The 13471-nt window shown below is 42.3% G+C and overlaps 1 protein-coding gene across 1 annotated transcript; it reads right to left on the reverse strand.

Annotated features, from left to right (window-relative positions):
• Positions 1 to 6747: 6747 nt before the first annotated feature.
• On the reverse strand, positions 6748 to 10595 carry RWDD3 (RWD domain containing 3). Its single transcript, XM_010017754.1, has 4 exons — positions 10547 to 10595; positions 7851 to 8335; positions 7021 to 7136; positions 6748 to 6921 (listed from the first exon to the last, which is right to left on the reverse strand). Exons 1-4 carry the CDS (start codon positions 10593 to 10595, stop codon positions 6807 to 6809), a joined length of 765 nt encoding a protein of 254 aa, XP_010016056.1. The 3' UTR covers positions 6748 to 6806.
• Between the last annotated feature and the right edge of the window lie 2876 nt (positions 10596 to 13471).

A 13471-nucleotide genomic window follows, 5' to 3' on the forward strand; every position in this document is an offset into this window, starting at 1 on the left:
CCAGCGTAGGTTTGCAGTACTGAGAGTGGCATTAGCCACTGACCATTATAATCCAAACTGATTCTTGTATTTCAGTTCCATATCTCAACACATTATGCACCATTTGAGCGAGGACCACACCACGTCTCCATAACACCAATGCAGAAGTAGTCTCATAAAATTAAACACTTACCTGTGTTCTCTGATTCCACACAGGAGCAGACATTATTTTCCCCTGAAAAAGTGATGTGTCAACTCTCTTAGTCCTTACGTTCCAGAATGCCCACATTTGAAGATAGTGTGATCCTGGGAGCTGCTGGTGACCTCTTCCATCCATCTTCCCAGCCACATGGAGCTCCCACAGCCTGGTTTCCCAGCCTTAGAAGACTTTTGGAGGTTGTTGCCTCACCACAGCCTCTGACGTCCCTGGGTCATCTGAGGAAAGTTTCTAGGAATTGCCCTAATTCCTTTGCAGACAGCCTGGAGCTGCTGAGCACAGTTACTCACCTCTGCACCCAGGAAAACTCCCGTTACTTGCTCTCAGTTCTACACACAGTCCCTGCTAAAAAGAGAAAATTACAACGAAGCTGTGTATGTATTTCAGGCATTCTACTGGAAGCCTGGACACCGTAGCGGTGTCTTTGCTCATATTCCCAAACCTCTTCCCAGAGAACTCTCTTTCCAGAGAGTTCAATCCAAAAAAGACCTTTATTTTGCTTTCTCCAAAAGCCACATCACCAGCATTCTTATTGCTGCCCGTTCCTTTCTAACACCTCCACCTGACCAAATGAAACCCAGCCTCTGGCATAGCTCCATCTGCACAGGCCAGTGTCTGTTCAGCCTCTCACGTGGACACTGTTCTCACAAGTAACTCAGTTATCTTACTTTAAAAAACAACTGCTTTTTATATTGTCTTGACTGAGAGGTACTCATAGCATCAACACCCATAAAAATGTACCTTGCCTCTGTATGCTACTACAGATTAGTGATCGATCAGAGACCAACAAAATCATTTTGCACTGATTTTCTTCCTAAGTGCATCCCAAGAACGGTAAAGGTACATTGATTTTAGCACTTTCAGTCTTAAAATTATGACCCTGATTTTGCTCTGTGACTAGAGCAAGTATAAACTTTAGGCTATTAGCCCCTGGCACTAACATAAAGTGAGTCCCAGGCAGCCCTCCCCATGCAAAGCTCCATCAAGCAGCAGCCAAATGCTTTCTGCATAGGTGAGATTAGCTCCCTCAATACTCTACATCACGAATTAGCCAAGTAATTGCTTCAGCAGAGCAGTTAGCTGTTGCCAAAAGCAAAAGGCCTAGAGAGTACCCCACCACCAACCAGCAGGTATCAAGATCTAGTGTATGTAACGCAGTGAGTTGGCTTGTTAAGTTCAGCTCAAGAAAACTGGGATCAGTTGACTACTTCCCATAGAAATCAGTCTCCGTTTCTCATCTGCAGGGATGTAAAAGGTGGCAATAGGAGAAGCAGCCCAAAGTAGAGTTGTTCTCATGCAGGGATCTTCTCTATCAAGCTTCATCCTAAAACAACTCTTTGCATTTAGGGTGCCATAGATAACAACACACACATAATCATGAATCATAGATATTTATAATGGGAAATACCAATAAAACATTGACCCCATTTCCATGATCAGCTACGTTCTAATGCAGGATGCAGATTACTTGTATTATATTAATAAACACAAAGCAAATCAAAACTGCACTTACTGTTACCTGATTAGCATAAAATTAAAGCACCTGAATGCATAACTAACTGAAAACATTAATGGATTAATTTTTAGAGTCTAAAGAATTCCTTAAATTAATGTCTTTTAGGTAAATTTTTCTGTCACTGAAGAGTTCTCTTCACTGCAGGTTAATACTTGGAGGTTAGAAAACACAAACTAATATAAAAGCCAACATATGAAAATAGCACAGAACAATAACTGCAAAATGATGTTAGCAGATTTACTTTTCAAGCTCCATTTATGTCTATAATTAAGCAGATAAACACTAACTCTTGCATAAGGTAAAATTAAGCATACATTTAAAAGATCAAACCAGAACAGGGTGCTGCCAGCGTTGTATGTGTCACACACAAAGAGACAGCATGATAATGCTTAATATCACTATAAAATATATGAAAGCTGATTCCAGAAATTGCACTATTTCATAATATAAGCAATTTTAGCCTCAAACTCTGGCAGAAATACAGTGAGTGCACCATTTCATCATCTGATTTCGAATGAACTATAACATGATTATGTTTGCATTTTCATAGATAAAGCTGAACAGATCAAGGGACACTAAGTTTTAAATCACCCATATGCAGGCTTTATTAAACTATAAATAAATAAGCAGCAAATAGTCACCTTATAGGAAAGTCAGATAGAACTACAAACCCCCAAAATCAGCCTTCTTCACAAGACAATCAAATCTACGCTCCATTAACTGGTTTTTCAGCTCTGAGTTCTTACAGTGTCTCATCCTCCCTGTAACAGCAACTAACAAGTAGGGAGGGGGGTTAGGGGCAGGGTGCAAGAATTAAAATCTCAGTGAGACTGAGTAAGTGAAAGAAGCTGGTGAATTCCCAACAGTGATGATGTCCCCCATTAAAAGTATTCCCCTCCTCTGGAACGTCGCGTTACTTCCACTGAAGTTATCACAGAATCAACCAGGTTGGAAAAGCCCTTGAAGATCAAGTCCAACCGTTATGCTGTTCTCCTGAGTGGTAGGCTAATACACTGTAAGTGCTGCTCATAAAAGTTTCTTGCCAAGAGATGACGATAATAAAAGCAATAATAAGAAGTAGAAATTTGGATTTCTTGCAGAATTGAGTAATTTAATCTGTTAGCCCTCCAACGTCCTTGTTTCCACAGACATCACTATTCTGGTGTAGAAGTTCCAAGGCCTGATGTTACAAGTAATAGCAAAAATCACCTGAATCTCATGTTGCCCTTTCAGTCACTTCAGTTTACACGTGCCACATAATGAGAAGTGCTCCCCAGATGACCAGAGCATCCTTCTTCTCACACCACAGAAAATGCAGACATACAACACTCGTGAATCATATGAAAGGAGCAGAAAAAGTGACCAGTTCTCCAACAAACCTGCCTGACACAGCCAAGCCAACCTCTTGTAGAGACCAGCAGACGCTCACCCAAGGCACTCATTCAACTGCTGTTTAGCACACCCCCTCCTGCAGAACCAGCACGTCTCTCCACGATCAGAATGGAAGCTTTGGATGCGATGTATTCATGCAAAAACAACTGGGCAAATAGGGATGATGTTGGGTTTGGGGTTTTCTTCACACTTAATAAGCCAAGGGATTCAAAAAGACCAAGCAAACTTCAGTTTTGTCTTAAAAACTTGAATCTGCAAGTTGTCAGTCCTATTGCCACTGCTTTCATTTCTGCCTGATTTTCAAAGGAAACTACAGTGATACTACACAATTCTTCCCCAACTTTTTAATTTAACTCCTTTCAATTGAAATGAGAGGTTAACAGCCTGAAAGAAACCAAGAACCTACAGCTTTGAGGAGAACAGGCAGCAGTGAAGAAAAATGCTATTGAGACTTTAACGGTTTCTGCAGAGAACACGATCATTATGAGGCATTGGGGAACTCACCTGGAGAGTACCACCAAGCATGAGTCTTCTGCAAGGAAGTCCACAGGAAGCAAGGCTTTACTAACCGTGCTGTTTGAGGAACTAATTGTAATACAGTATCCACAAGAAAGCTAGCTTCTTATTTGCTAAACCTTTTCTTTTTCTTTACGGATTGCTTTTCCCTTGCAATTGAATTGTCTGATTCCAATAGCTACATACACTTCACTAACCTTTTAGACACTGATAGGCATTCTTTAAAGGATTCTCAGGACTTTGCTTCCCTGCATATTGTCCTTCTGTGTCTGCTTCAGTTCCCTCGGAGGGCAGGAACATGCTCCGCAGTACGCATCTCAATGACTTCTGTGCCCCAGGGGCTCAGAGGCTCGCCCATCTCCTTTTCTAATAGATGCAAACAAATCCTCAGTGAACAGACAACTCCAACATCCTTCCAAAAGAACAACCTTTAAAAATATTTGTTTACTTGCCTGAACACAAGATTTCCCCCTACCCTTCAAACTAAGTGACTGATTGACAGGTAGGCAAAGCATTTGCTTTGACAGAATCAGACTGTTATCAGTTTTCATGTTCTCTGCTGTCTGAATAGTATCAAGCTGATCAGATTTGTAATTCTCCTGAAGCAAGTCAAACCAAAGCAAAAAACCTGCAGTCCTTTCCTGCACTGGACTTGATTTGTCCAGTTTAAGTTAGTGAGTAGCAAATTCAACTATGATAAAAGTCCACTGTATAAACTGCTTTTCACAACTCCTGAAACACGGAAATCATCCAGCTTCTTAGAACAACTTCATTTGGCAAGAAGACAACTGCAACTTACCTAATTGTAATCTATCTGCTCTCTTACTTTTTCCACTTGGCTGTTGCAGAATGCTGGCTCTCACCAAATAATTAACCAAGAAGGCACCAGGCAGTAATATTCAAGAAAATACATGAGTTTATATCCAAGTGCAACTGGCAACCACTGCCCCTACAAACAGCTTTTCTTATGCAGCTAATTACAATAGCTTGACTAGGAGGAAGGAACAACTTGCTGAATCTTGCCAGAAAGATGACCACAGCAACTGTGTGCCTCAGTTACCTCTGCAGTCACATGCAGTTTGGGATCATCTGATTAGGTATGCTATTCACCCCAATTCCCCAAATCAACCGAAAGCATTCACAACTGACTGATATGCATGCTGGGTAAGGCCCCAGCTAGGCTTTAATGGCCAAGGCTGTGATAGAGGTTGTGCTGAAGTACCTTGCTCTTCTCCTTCCAGAAAAGTGGAGCATTTTAAAGTAAAGATCTGGCTGAGAAAAGAAAATCCATCTGGCAAAACCTTACAATATTAAGATTTGCAGAGAGACACTGATGACATTTTCTTACACTGTACATTTCAGATCTATCACATAGAGTAAGGAGAGAGCCTCTGCACCTTCTCAAGGCTTTATGCTCCACTGACACATGGTTTTTCAACATAGATATTTGAACTGAGAACAGCTCAATTCTGAACACTGTAATTTAAAGTACATATTATTTTAATATTTGAAATATACTTCTGTATTGTTCTTCTTTAGAAAAGTGAAACATCATCTGCACATACATTTAAAGTGATAGGAAATTCCATTTCCTTTGTCTCCAGAAGCTATTTCAAAATAACACAGAACAGATTTGTAAAACCTGTTTAACCCAGTCCGTTTTCTGCTGTGCCTGAAGCACTCTATGTGCTACACGTAACAGGCTCGTTAAGAAGATCTTTTGCTACTCTCTCATTAAATACACCTCGGTGCAAAAAATAACATGCAACATGAGTATTTGACACACTCCATATTAGGAAAATCACCAAACTCCTTAAAAACTAAGAAACCCTGAAACCGTCTACAACTCGTAATGCATTTGGTAGCTCAAACAGTAAAACCTACAAACCTGTAATAGTTTGCTTTAGCAGCTTTTCTAGTATACATCCAGAGGTATGGTCCGAGTTTGAGACTGGAAATCACAGTGTCTTACCTACTGATCTGCCAGACCACACTATGGGAACTAACCAAATTGCACCAGTCTTCCCCCAGTACAGCAGAGATAAATTAGATTACACTGAATTGATCAAATCTCTTCAGTGAACAAAGAACACACGAGACATTTGGGTTTTAGGAGTGAGGTTTCGAGAGCAGTGCAGCACATGTTTAGCTACATGCTAGAACAAATTGAAATGGCATTGCTAGCTGCTGAGATACTGGTGACTTCAAAATTTCTACTACTGGACCATTTATCTAGTCTTGCTAGAGAATGGTATCAGGTAAAACAGAAACCAAAGGACATTAATAATTGTAAGAAATAAGTATCCAATTCCCTCTAGGCAAACAGATCTTTCATGGCTTAATCTGTAGAAAAGCTAAAGGTGAGGAAATTTTAACAGGGTGTAGAACTTACCAGCTTCTCAAATGACAGAAGACTTGACAGAAGTCTTGAGAGGCACAAGACTGAAGTCTGTATATAGACTGCTCTGACATTTTAATTGAACCAAGATATCTATAGATGCACAGACAGCAAAACCAGATCAAGTTCAAAAAAGAATCTGTAAACCATCAAAGAAAATACTACAACTGGCTTTACCTGAGGTTTTCAATCAGTTTCAATTCTCCACTTAGGTGTGTTTGTGCATTTTAGAACAAAAACTAACATTCAAAAAGACACTTGAAGTTTTTTCAGGCCACATGTGATGTGAGTTTTTTTCTTCACATCAACAGTCTAGCATTTATAATCAAATAAATGGAGAAGGGGAAGTCAGCAGATGAACTCCTAAGGGGTATTAAGAATATGTTGTCCTCACATATTCAAATCTGTGTTTGACATTCTTTTTATAGAAGTACCTTCATATAAGCTTTCAAAGCAGAATGAATCATGCTTTCTAGCAGGCCATTATGACAAACCACCACCAGGAGAGACAAAACTCAAAACTCTGAAAAACAGGGATGGCAAAACAGAGTCTAACTAGAAGACTACTACTTTAACATGATTTCTTCCCCATCACTCATGCTTACCATGCAGTTATCACAACTAACTCCACGTTCCTTGGAAAAAGTTATCAATACATAAAGGTCAAGAAATTATCAGTTCTTAGTGTAGGAATTGCTTTCTCCTTCTTGCAAGAAGATGGCTACATTCTGTCTTCGATCAGCACCTGCAGTTTACTACTGCTTTGCTCAAAGGTCCAGTGTTTTCTTCTATTTCAGGAGAGGAGGCACAAACTCAGAGAAAAGAGCTGTAAGTCCTGCAGTCTCAAATTCCTTTTGTAGCTCATCCAGTGTTGAATATTCTTTGATTTCAAACGTCTGAAACCTGAAATTGTAAAAGGGTAACTCATGAAGATGCCCAGATCTGTCCCAATGTAATTCTCAATTCTGTTACTTTTCTCCCCACAACACTACTAAATTATACCATTTCTGCTGTGCCTGTACTTTCGTCTCACACAGTACACTCATCATTTTCTCCTTGCATTTCTTTCCGCTTGAGTCCACATCTACCTTAGAAGTTTTCTGAAGAATCAAGTACTCCTAAGTGAAAAAAAAAAAAGAGTAAAATATTAAATATCACCTTAGTAACTTTGAGGTTTAGTAAAATGCAAAAACCTATACAAAACATACAGGGTTTTTTCAGCACATAGCAACCAGACTTTGGAAGTGCCCACCCCATAAAGTCCATGACTGTTTCTATTGATCAGCTTGAAGTTACGTACAGTCTTCGGTGATCTAGAGAACATGAGTTTGAAAAGTCAGAACATTCCCCTTTAATATCACCACAAAAAGCTGCCTAATGCAGTGGGAGTTCTTAAGTAGAGACAGAAGTTCAAAGCCCGGGTGTGCGCTACGAGCAACATGTGGTCTAGGGCAAGAAAAGAGACAGTAATGAGCTAGAAATATATCTGCTGTTTACTTCTAATCACAAGCTTTCTGTTTTCTGAGGCATTTGGGAAATAGAGGAGACTGAACCCAGGCACATTACAGTCAGGATACACAGGGAACACAGGGGTCTAACTACAGTGGGAAGCAAAGCAATATAGGTCACAGGGCTACAGGTATCACTGGTTTCTTTCTCATAGAATACTTTCTTTTCCTGATATAGAGCATGAAGTTGCTGGGCTTTCCTATTCTCCTAATGATCAATTTGCTTCCAAATTGTTAATCTTAGCAAAACACACACAAAATATTCAGACACATAGGTTTCAGTGGTAAATCAATAGAACTAGTCAACATTCATTGCTCCTGCACCTTAATGTTGCTCCTGTCACCCTGAAGAAGAATCAATATTATCTTGCCCATGAACATCAGTCTTCCAGTCAGCCTTAGATCCGAAGCCCATTTTTCCACAGTTTTGACATATTTTGCCTTGGCTCTCATGTGATCTAAATGCAAAAGGAGCATCCAGATACCATCCTCTGTACTTGTTCCTTTTGACGAAGTAGTTTCTTCGTGGCAAACTGTTGCTGATTGCTTAATGACATATTTAAGATGCTGCTGTACCCAAAGAATCAGATCGTGTACCATGGGTTCAGAAAGATGCTTCTTTGCTTGTTCAAGTAATTTATCTTTCACGTCCATACATTGGGCCCTCGTAAGCTGGTCTGAGCTAACAGAAATATCTGGTAGAGTTGAGGGGTAATTGACTGGTAAGTGAAACAGCAGCTTTAACAGTACATCTGTATCCAGCAGTTCTTTCACGCTGATTTGAATTCGGAATGTGATTCCATGCGTCTCTAGAAAGAATCAAAAAATAAACATTAACAGATTGCTTTTAGTTGAAATAAATATATGTTATTAATTCATTGTCGTTTTCTTTAACAATTCAACCCAAGTCTATATAAAATAAGGGGTGTGGGGGTCTTTTTGCGGGGCGGGAGGTTGAAACCAATGGCTCAAGCTGTACTTGCAGGGAACCCTGAAATGAAACACTTCCATACCATACTAGAAGGAAAGTTATTAACACATTCTAAAAAGCATTCACACCTTTTGGCTCTTTCAAAGTCTAGACAGGCCACTAATAAAGAACTGCTTCTCTTAGAAACACCTAAGTCAGCTTCTACAGCTCAATAGCAGCAGCGAGGACAATTGAAAATAGAGACTCTTCTGGATGGAGTCAGCACTGCCCCAGCTTTGCTCCTAGAGAAATCTGTGAGACTTGTAACACCAATATGAATGCAAAGCAAATAGACTTGCACCGGGCGTTTTTAAGACAACCACTCAAAAGCAGTTCCAGCCTAAAGAGAGACTTGGGAAGAAAAAACTGAAGATACTTTGTCCCCTACAACTTTCAGATGAAATCTGCTTAATTCTGTTCTGCCAACTTCCCTATGTGTGCAACAGCTGGACTGACATAATGAAAACACCTCTGTTGTACACCTGACCCCAGATGCTACATACTGCATACATATGCGTATATTTCCACACATGTATGTGTATACACTTGCATATCTACTCTAAACCTGTTACTGGTCTACTTTAGAATAGAATTATTTCCAGAGTGAAAGAGATACATACAGTATGTAGCAGGAAGGGCAGAAGACATCCTCCTGATAAATCACGTATCAAAGATGCCGAATATGAAACTTATATATGGTAACTCCTGCCCTAAAACCTTGACTAAAACCTGATTCATAGAAAAACAATACAAAACGTCATAAAGTGAAAAGTGGGGACAAAGACCTAGCCTACTTTTGGTCCTCCACCATGAAGAAACAGGGTATCAGATAAAAGATGATCTTCAGATGTTCTCTGCTTCACCCCTTTGAGGCCTTCCAAGCACTTCACCCCCTTCCTTTAAAAAAACCTGCTAAAATGTCAGGTTGATTCATTCTATGAGGGCAGGAGAAGCCAGATCTGAAAGGCAGATTAGAGTACATCTGAGTTTCAGAGGGGCTCTTCTGAAGTGACTTGCCTTCTTCTCCCTCTACCTTATCTTACCTTCCTTTATATGACAGTCATTTGCATTATGTTTTAGTATTGCTGACGCTGCTAACCAACCTCAATGCTCTCTCTGATTTCCTATCTGAACCCTACTAAATAAGTGAAAGAAGCTAAAAGTGACTTGAGCAGACAGAAGCACTTTAGAGAGCTCAGCCACGGGCTCGTTTCCAAACCTCCTTCCAGGTTCATAGCAAGAACTTTCTAGGTCAGAGCAGCCACAAAATAAGCAAACCCTCAAAACCCAGTGATCAAACTCTAACATTACCACGAAGCGGTCTCCAAACATCTGCAAACCATTGCTACCTAAACAGTCAAATCCAGTGATGAGAGTAGTGGATGCAAACCCAGTGAACTAAATGAAATTACACCCAACCATACCCATACCTACAGGCACCACACGTCAAAGCCTCGGCCCCTGCCATCAGGAGGTGGTTTCCAGCCTTCTAAGATGCTGTGAAAGGTTCCCGATTATTTTTAAGGCAAGTTTATTCCTCAGAAATGCACCTGCCTTGGAAAAGACTCCAGTTTCCACATCACCCATCCAGCAGCAACCAGCCCTTGCTCGCTGGGAGTAGCTATGCAGGAGGACCTCAAGCCTTCCCGTTCCAATCTGTGTCTTCTGCTGCCCTGACAAAGGTTTCTTAGTGGGCAGCAGCAATGCTCTGTAATAGTGTAATTCCTCTGCCACTGGGCTAGGCTCGGTACACAGAACCCCACACACGAGAAGAAAAGCCTGCAATGTACCTTCTGGGACCCCCAGCACCCTGTTGGCCACGACAGAGGGTCTCCAAACACACACAGTGCCTGTTACCCACCTCCTTCAGCTGCCCCTTGCACAGGGCAGCAGCCTTTGGCTGAACAGTATGATTATATCCCTGCCCGTGAATCACTTTATCTTAAACCACGCTGCCACGAAATGTAAAACTGCACAGCCTATAAAGGAGTTGAAGAACACCACTCTACTCTATTGCCAGCTTCATCACAGTGGCAGAAAACCACGTTACCTTCCTCAGAATCCTGCTCGGGTTTTTTCACTAGCTTGTCACACCACATCTCACCAACTCAGAAGTAACTAAAGGATAAACACACAGACCAACCTTGCCCCTTTGGCAAGGGCCTCCTGCTGCAGCGATCGTATCTTTAAAGCCTGCAACAGTCTCACACCTTTCCCTGTGATGATGATGAACTAAGCCGAAGGAAAGCAGCACGGCCACAAATCCCAAGGTGCGTGTATCACCCTGAGCCGTGCTCATTTACATCTGCTCCAGACTGACTTCTGGCAGGGAGAATTGGTTTGGAACATCTGTGGGGCTACAGCACCTGAAGTTGATTTCAGCATCCCAGCGCCCACCCCATTCTCCGCAGCAGCGCTGCAGAGGCCCCGCAGAACAAAGAGCACAGCACTAACTCCTTTGTCTGCACAAGCCACCAGTTGTCTGCCCAGCAAAACGGTGGTGAGTTCTCACACAAAAGCTTGGGTATGACCATCCTGCTGGCACTCACCGTGCTCCTAAGACTAAACTCCATGAATTTTAACTCGTTTCCCCCCATAGCTGCCTGCTCATCAGTATATTTAGCTGTAGCATACTTGAGATTTTCTCTTATGCTCCATGTCAAGCAGACAGATACCCCCCTCCTCTCCTGCCCAAAGGCATTTTATGCAACACATGCAGTCTATTTTTGCATTCAGAAAATGGCACCTACTAACGTACCAGCTTCGAATATATAAATATATTTTTATAGGAAGCTTGGTGAGCAAACCAGAAGAGAACAGATTAACAAGTACATTATGGATTTCCATCTGTAACACTGATCTTTGTAAATAGATACGTAAGGTAAAACCGATAGGCTGTAATTAGTTTATTTAAATGCAGCAACACATTGGTTTTGATAAAAACACATTTTACATTCTGAATACTTCATTGTTCAATTCCAGAAAGCCAAAGTTTTCAGCTTACCAAGAGACATGCAGAAGCATTTTCCTGCCTTCCTCAAAACCATAAATCCCCAGTGGCCTCCCCGTTTTGATGCTGCGGATCTGCACGCAAATTACTCTTAATGTATTAGAGACAGCATAACACAACAGACCTGTTGGAAGTTACTTCTGTGCACTGTTTGTCAGTGACAATCTGTATGGTTTGAAGACATAAAGCAAACGTAAGTTAACTGCATACGAACTAAAGGGTTCTGCAGCTCCAACATAAACAAGAATTCCTGAAGTCAGAAAACTACCAATAATCGTTCTTGTAAATAACCTTTTCTATTGCAGCAGAAAACAATGGAAAACAACCAAATACACACGATCCCAACATCTCATGAACGCAGCCTGGCTAAAGGCCCTGCAAGGTCACATACCATCAATATACACACAACAGCCTGTTCCTGCTGTGCACTTGTGGCACCATCCTTTGTGTTCCAGGAAGGTTTCTAAGCCTTTTAACTTAAACACAAACCCATTTTCCTGCATACGAAGCAGAGAGGAGGATGTGCACATATTTCCGTGACAGCTTTGGAGGAACAGCCGTGCATATGCAATGTTCAGATACGGTCACATTTTCAAGGCGAGACGGCTGCTAAGGCTGGATGTCGTGTTTTCAGACGATGCCAGAAATAACAGCCCTGAACTTTTTGACTTTTAAAGAAAATAAAACTCACTTGAAATATTTCACCGGTCGGGTTTTAAAAACACAACTCCCCAAAAAAGCCCAACTGCAAACTAAAAGGGCAGAATTACAGCCCTACGCTGGAGCAAGAGGTGGGTCACGCAGACCCAGGCACGGAACAATCCTGCCTTTAGACCACCCCGGTTACTTGTGCTCCCTGCAGGCACCCACGTCTTCATCCCTCTCCTCTCTTCAGATCACCACCGTGCTGTTCTGTGCAAATCGATTTCAACTGTTTCTAAGTAAGTTTGAGGTTTATTCAATTAATTTCCTCGTTTCTGTTCAAGTGAGTCGCTCAAGAGCAGCCATGTGGTATTTTACAGCACGGTTGGCGTCAGCAGGGATCTCTGGAGATCATCTTGTCCAACCTCCCTGCTCAAGCAGGGCCACCTATAGCACACTGCCCATGGCAATGTCCAGGTCTCCACATCCTCCCCTGGGCAACCTGTGCTCAGTCACCCTCACAGTAAAAATGCTCGCTCTTTGGAGCTAACAAAATACACCCACAAAATCCAGTGGCAGAGCCACTGGGTCCACGTTTAACTGCATTCTCCAGGACTTCACTGCTGTCCAACCAAGAGGATGCAGACAGCTCTTTGTCGCTCCGTTTGGGAGCAAGACAGCATGCTGCAATAGCTGCCAGGACACAGGGAACAGGCAGTGATCACAGGGTCATTTAGTGGTGGAAGGGCCCTCTGGAGATCACCCAGTCCAACCCCTGCCAAGGCAGGGCCACCCAGAGCAGGGCACACACACAGGGACGTGTCCAGGCGGGTTTGGGATGTCTCCAGAGATGGAGACTCCACAACCCCCCTGGGCAGCCTGTGCCCCCCCCTGTGCAGCCTGTGCCAGGGCTCTGCCACCCTCACATAGAGAAGTTCTTCCTCACGTTGAGGTGACACTGGTTGTGGTTTACTTTATGACTATATGGTGTATGACCATAAACTAAACATGAATATGGTATCATAGAGAACCTCATCTATCACAGAGAATATGACACAGTCATAGCATATTCTCTATGGCAGAGAAAACGTGCACGTTATCTGTGTGTATCTACAACAAACAGGGACAAGAGTTCCCACAGCGGTGGTCGGTGGCAAGTGAAAGGTACTCACGCTCTGCACCCAAACAGACACACACCACTCACACACCCCACCCGACACCTCCTTTTGGGCCGGCAGTACCTGCTGGCGGAACTCCTGCGACGGACTGTCCCTGACCGGAGGAGCCCCTTCCCCGCACGGCCCTGTTCCGTGGGACCCCCAG

The sequence above is a fragment of the Nestor notabilis genome, unplaced genomic scaffold (genome assembly GCF_000696875.1).
Source record: "Nestor notabilis isolate BGI_N333 unplaced genomic scaffold, ASM69687v1 scaffold33090, whole genome shotgun sequence".
Classification (NCBI taxonomy): Eukaryota; Metazoa; Chordata; class Aves; order Psittaciformes; family Psittacidae; genus Nestor; species Nestor notabilis.

Coding starts and splice junctions, on each gene's coding strand:
- RWDD3 (XM_010017754.1), bottom strand. CDS start 10,595: ATGTGGTGTGACAAGCTAGTGAAAAAACCCGAGCAGGATTCTGAGGAA. Junction 7,137..7,850: donor GTGACAGGAGCAACATTAAG/GTGCAGGAGCAA, acceptor TTTTTCACTTAG/GAGTACTTGATTCTTCAGAA. Junction 6,922..7,020: donor GTACAGGCACAGCAGAAATG/GTATAATTTAGT, acceptor TTACAATTTCAG/GTTTCAGACGTTTGAAATCA.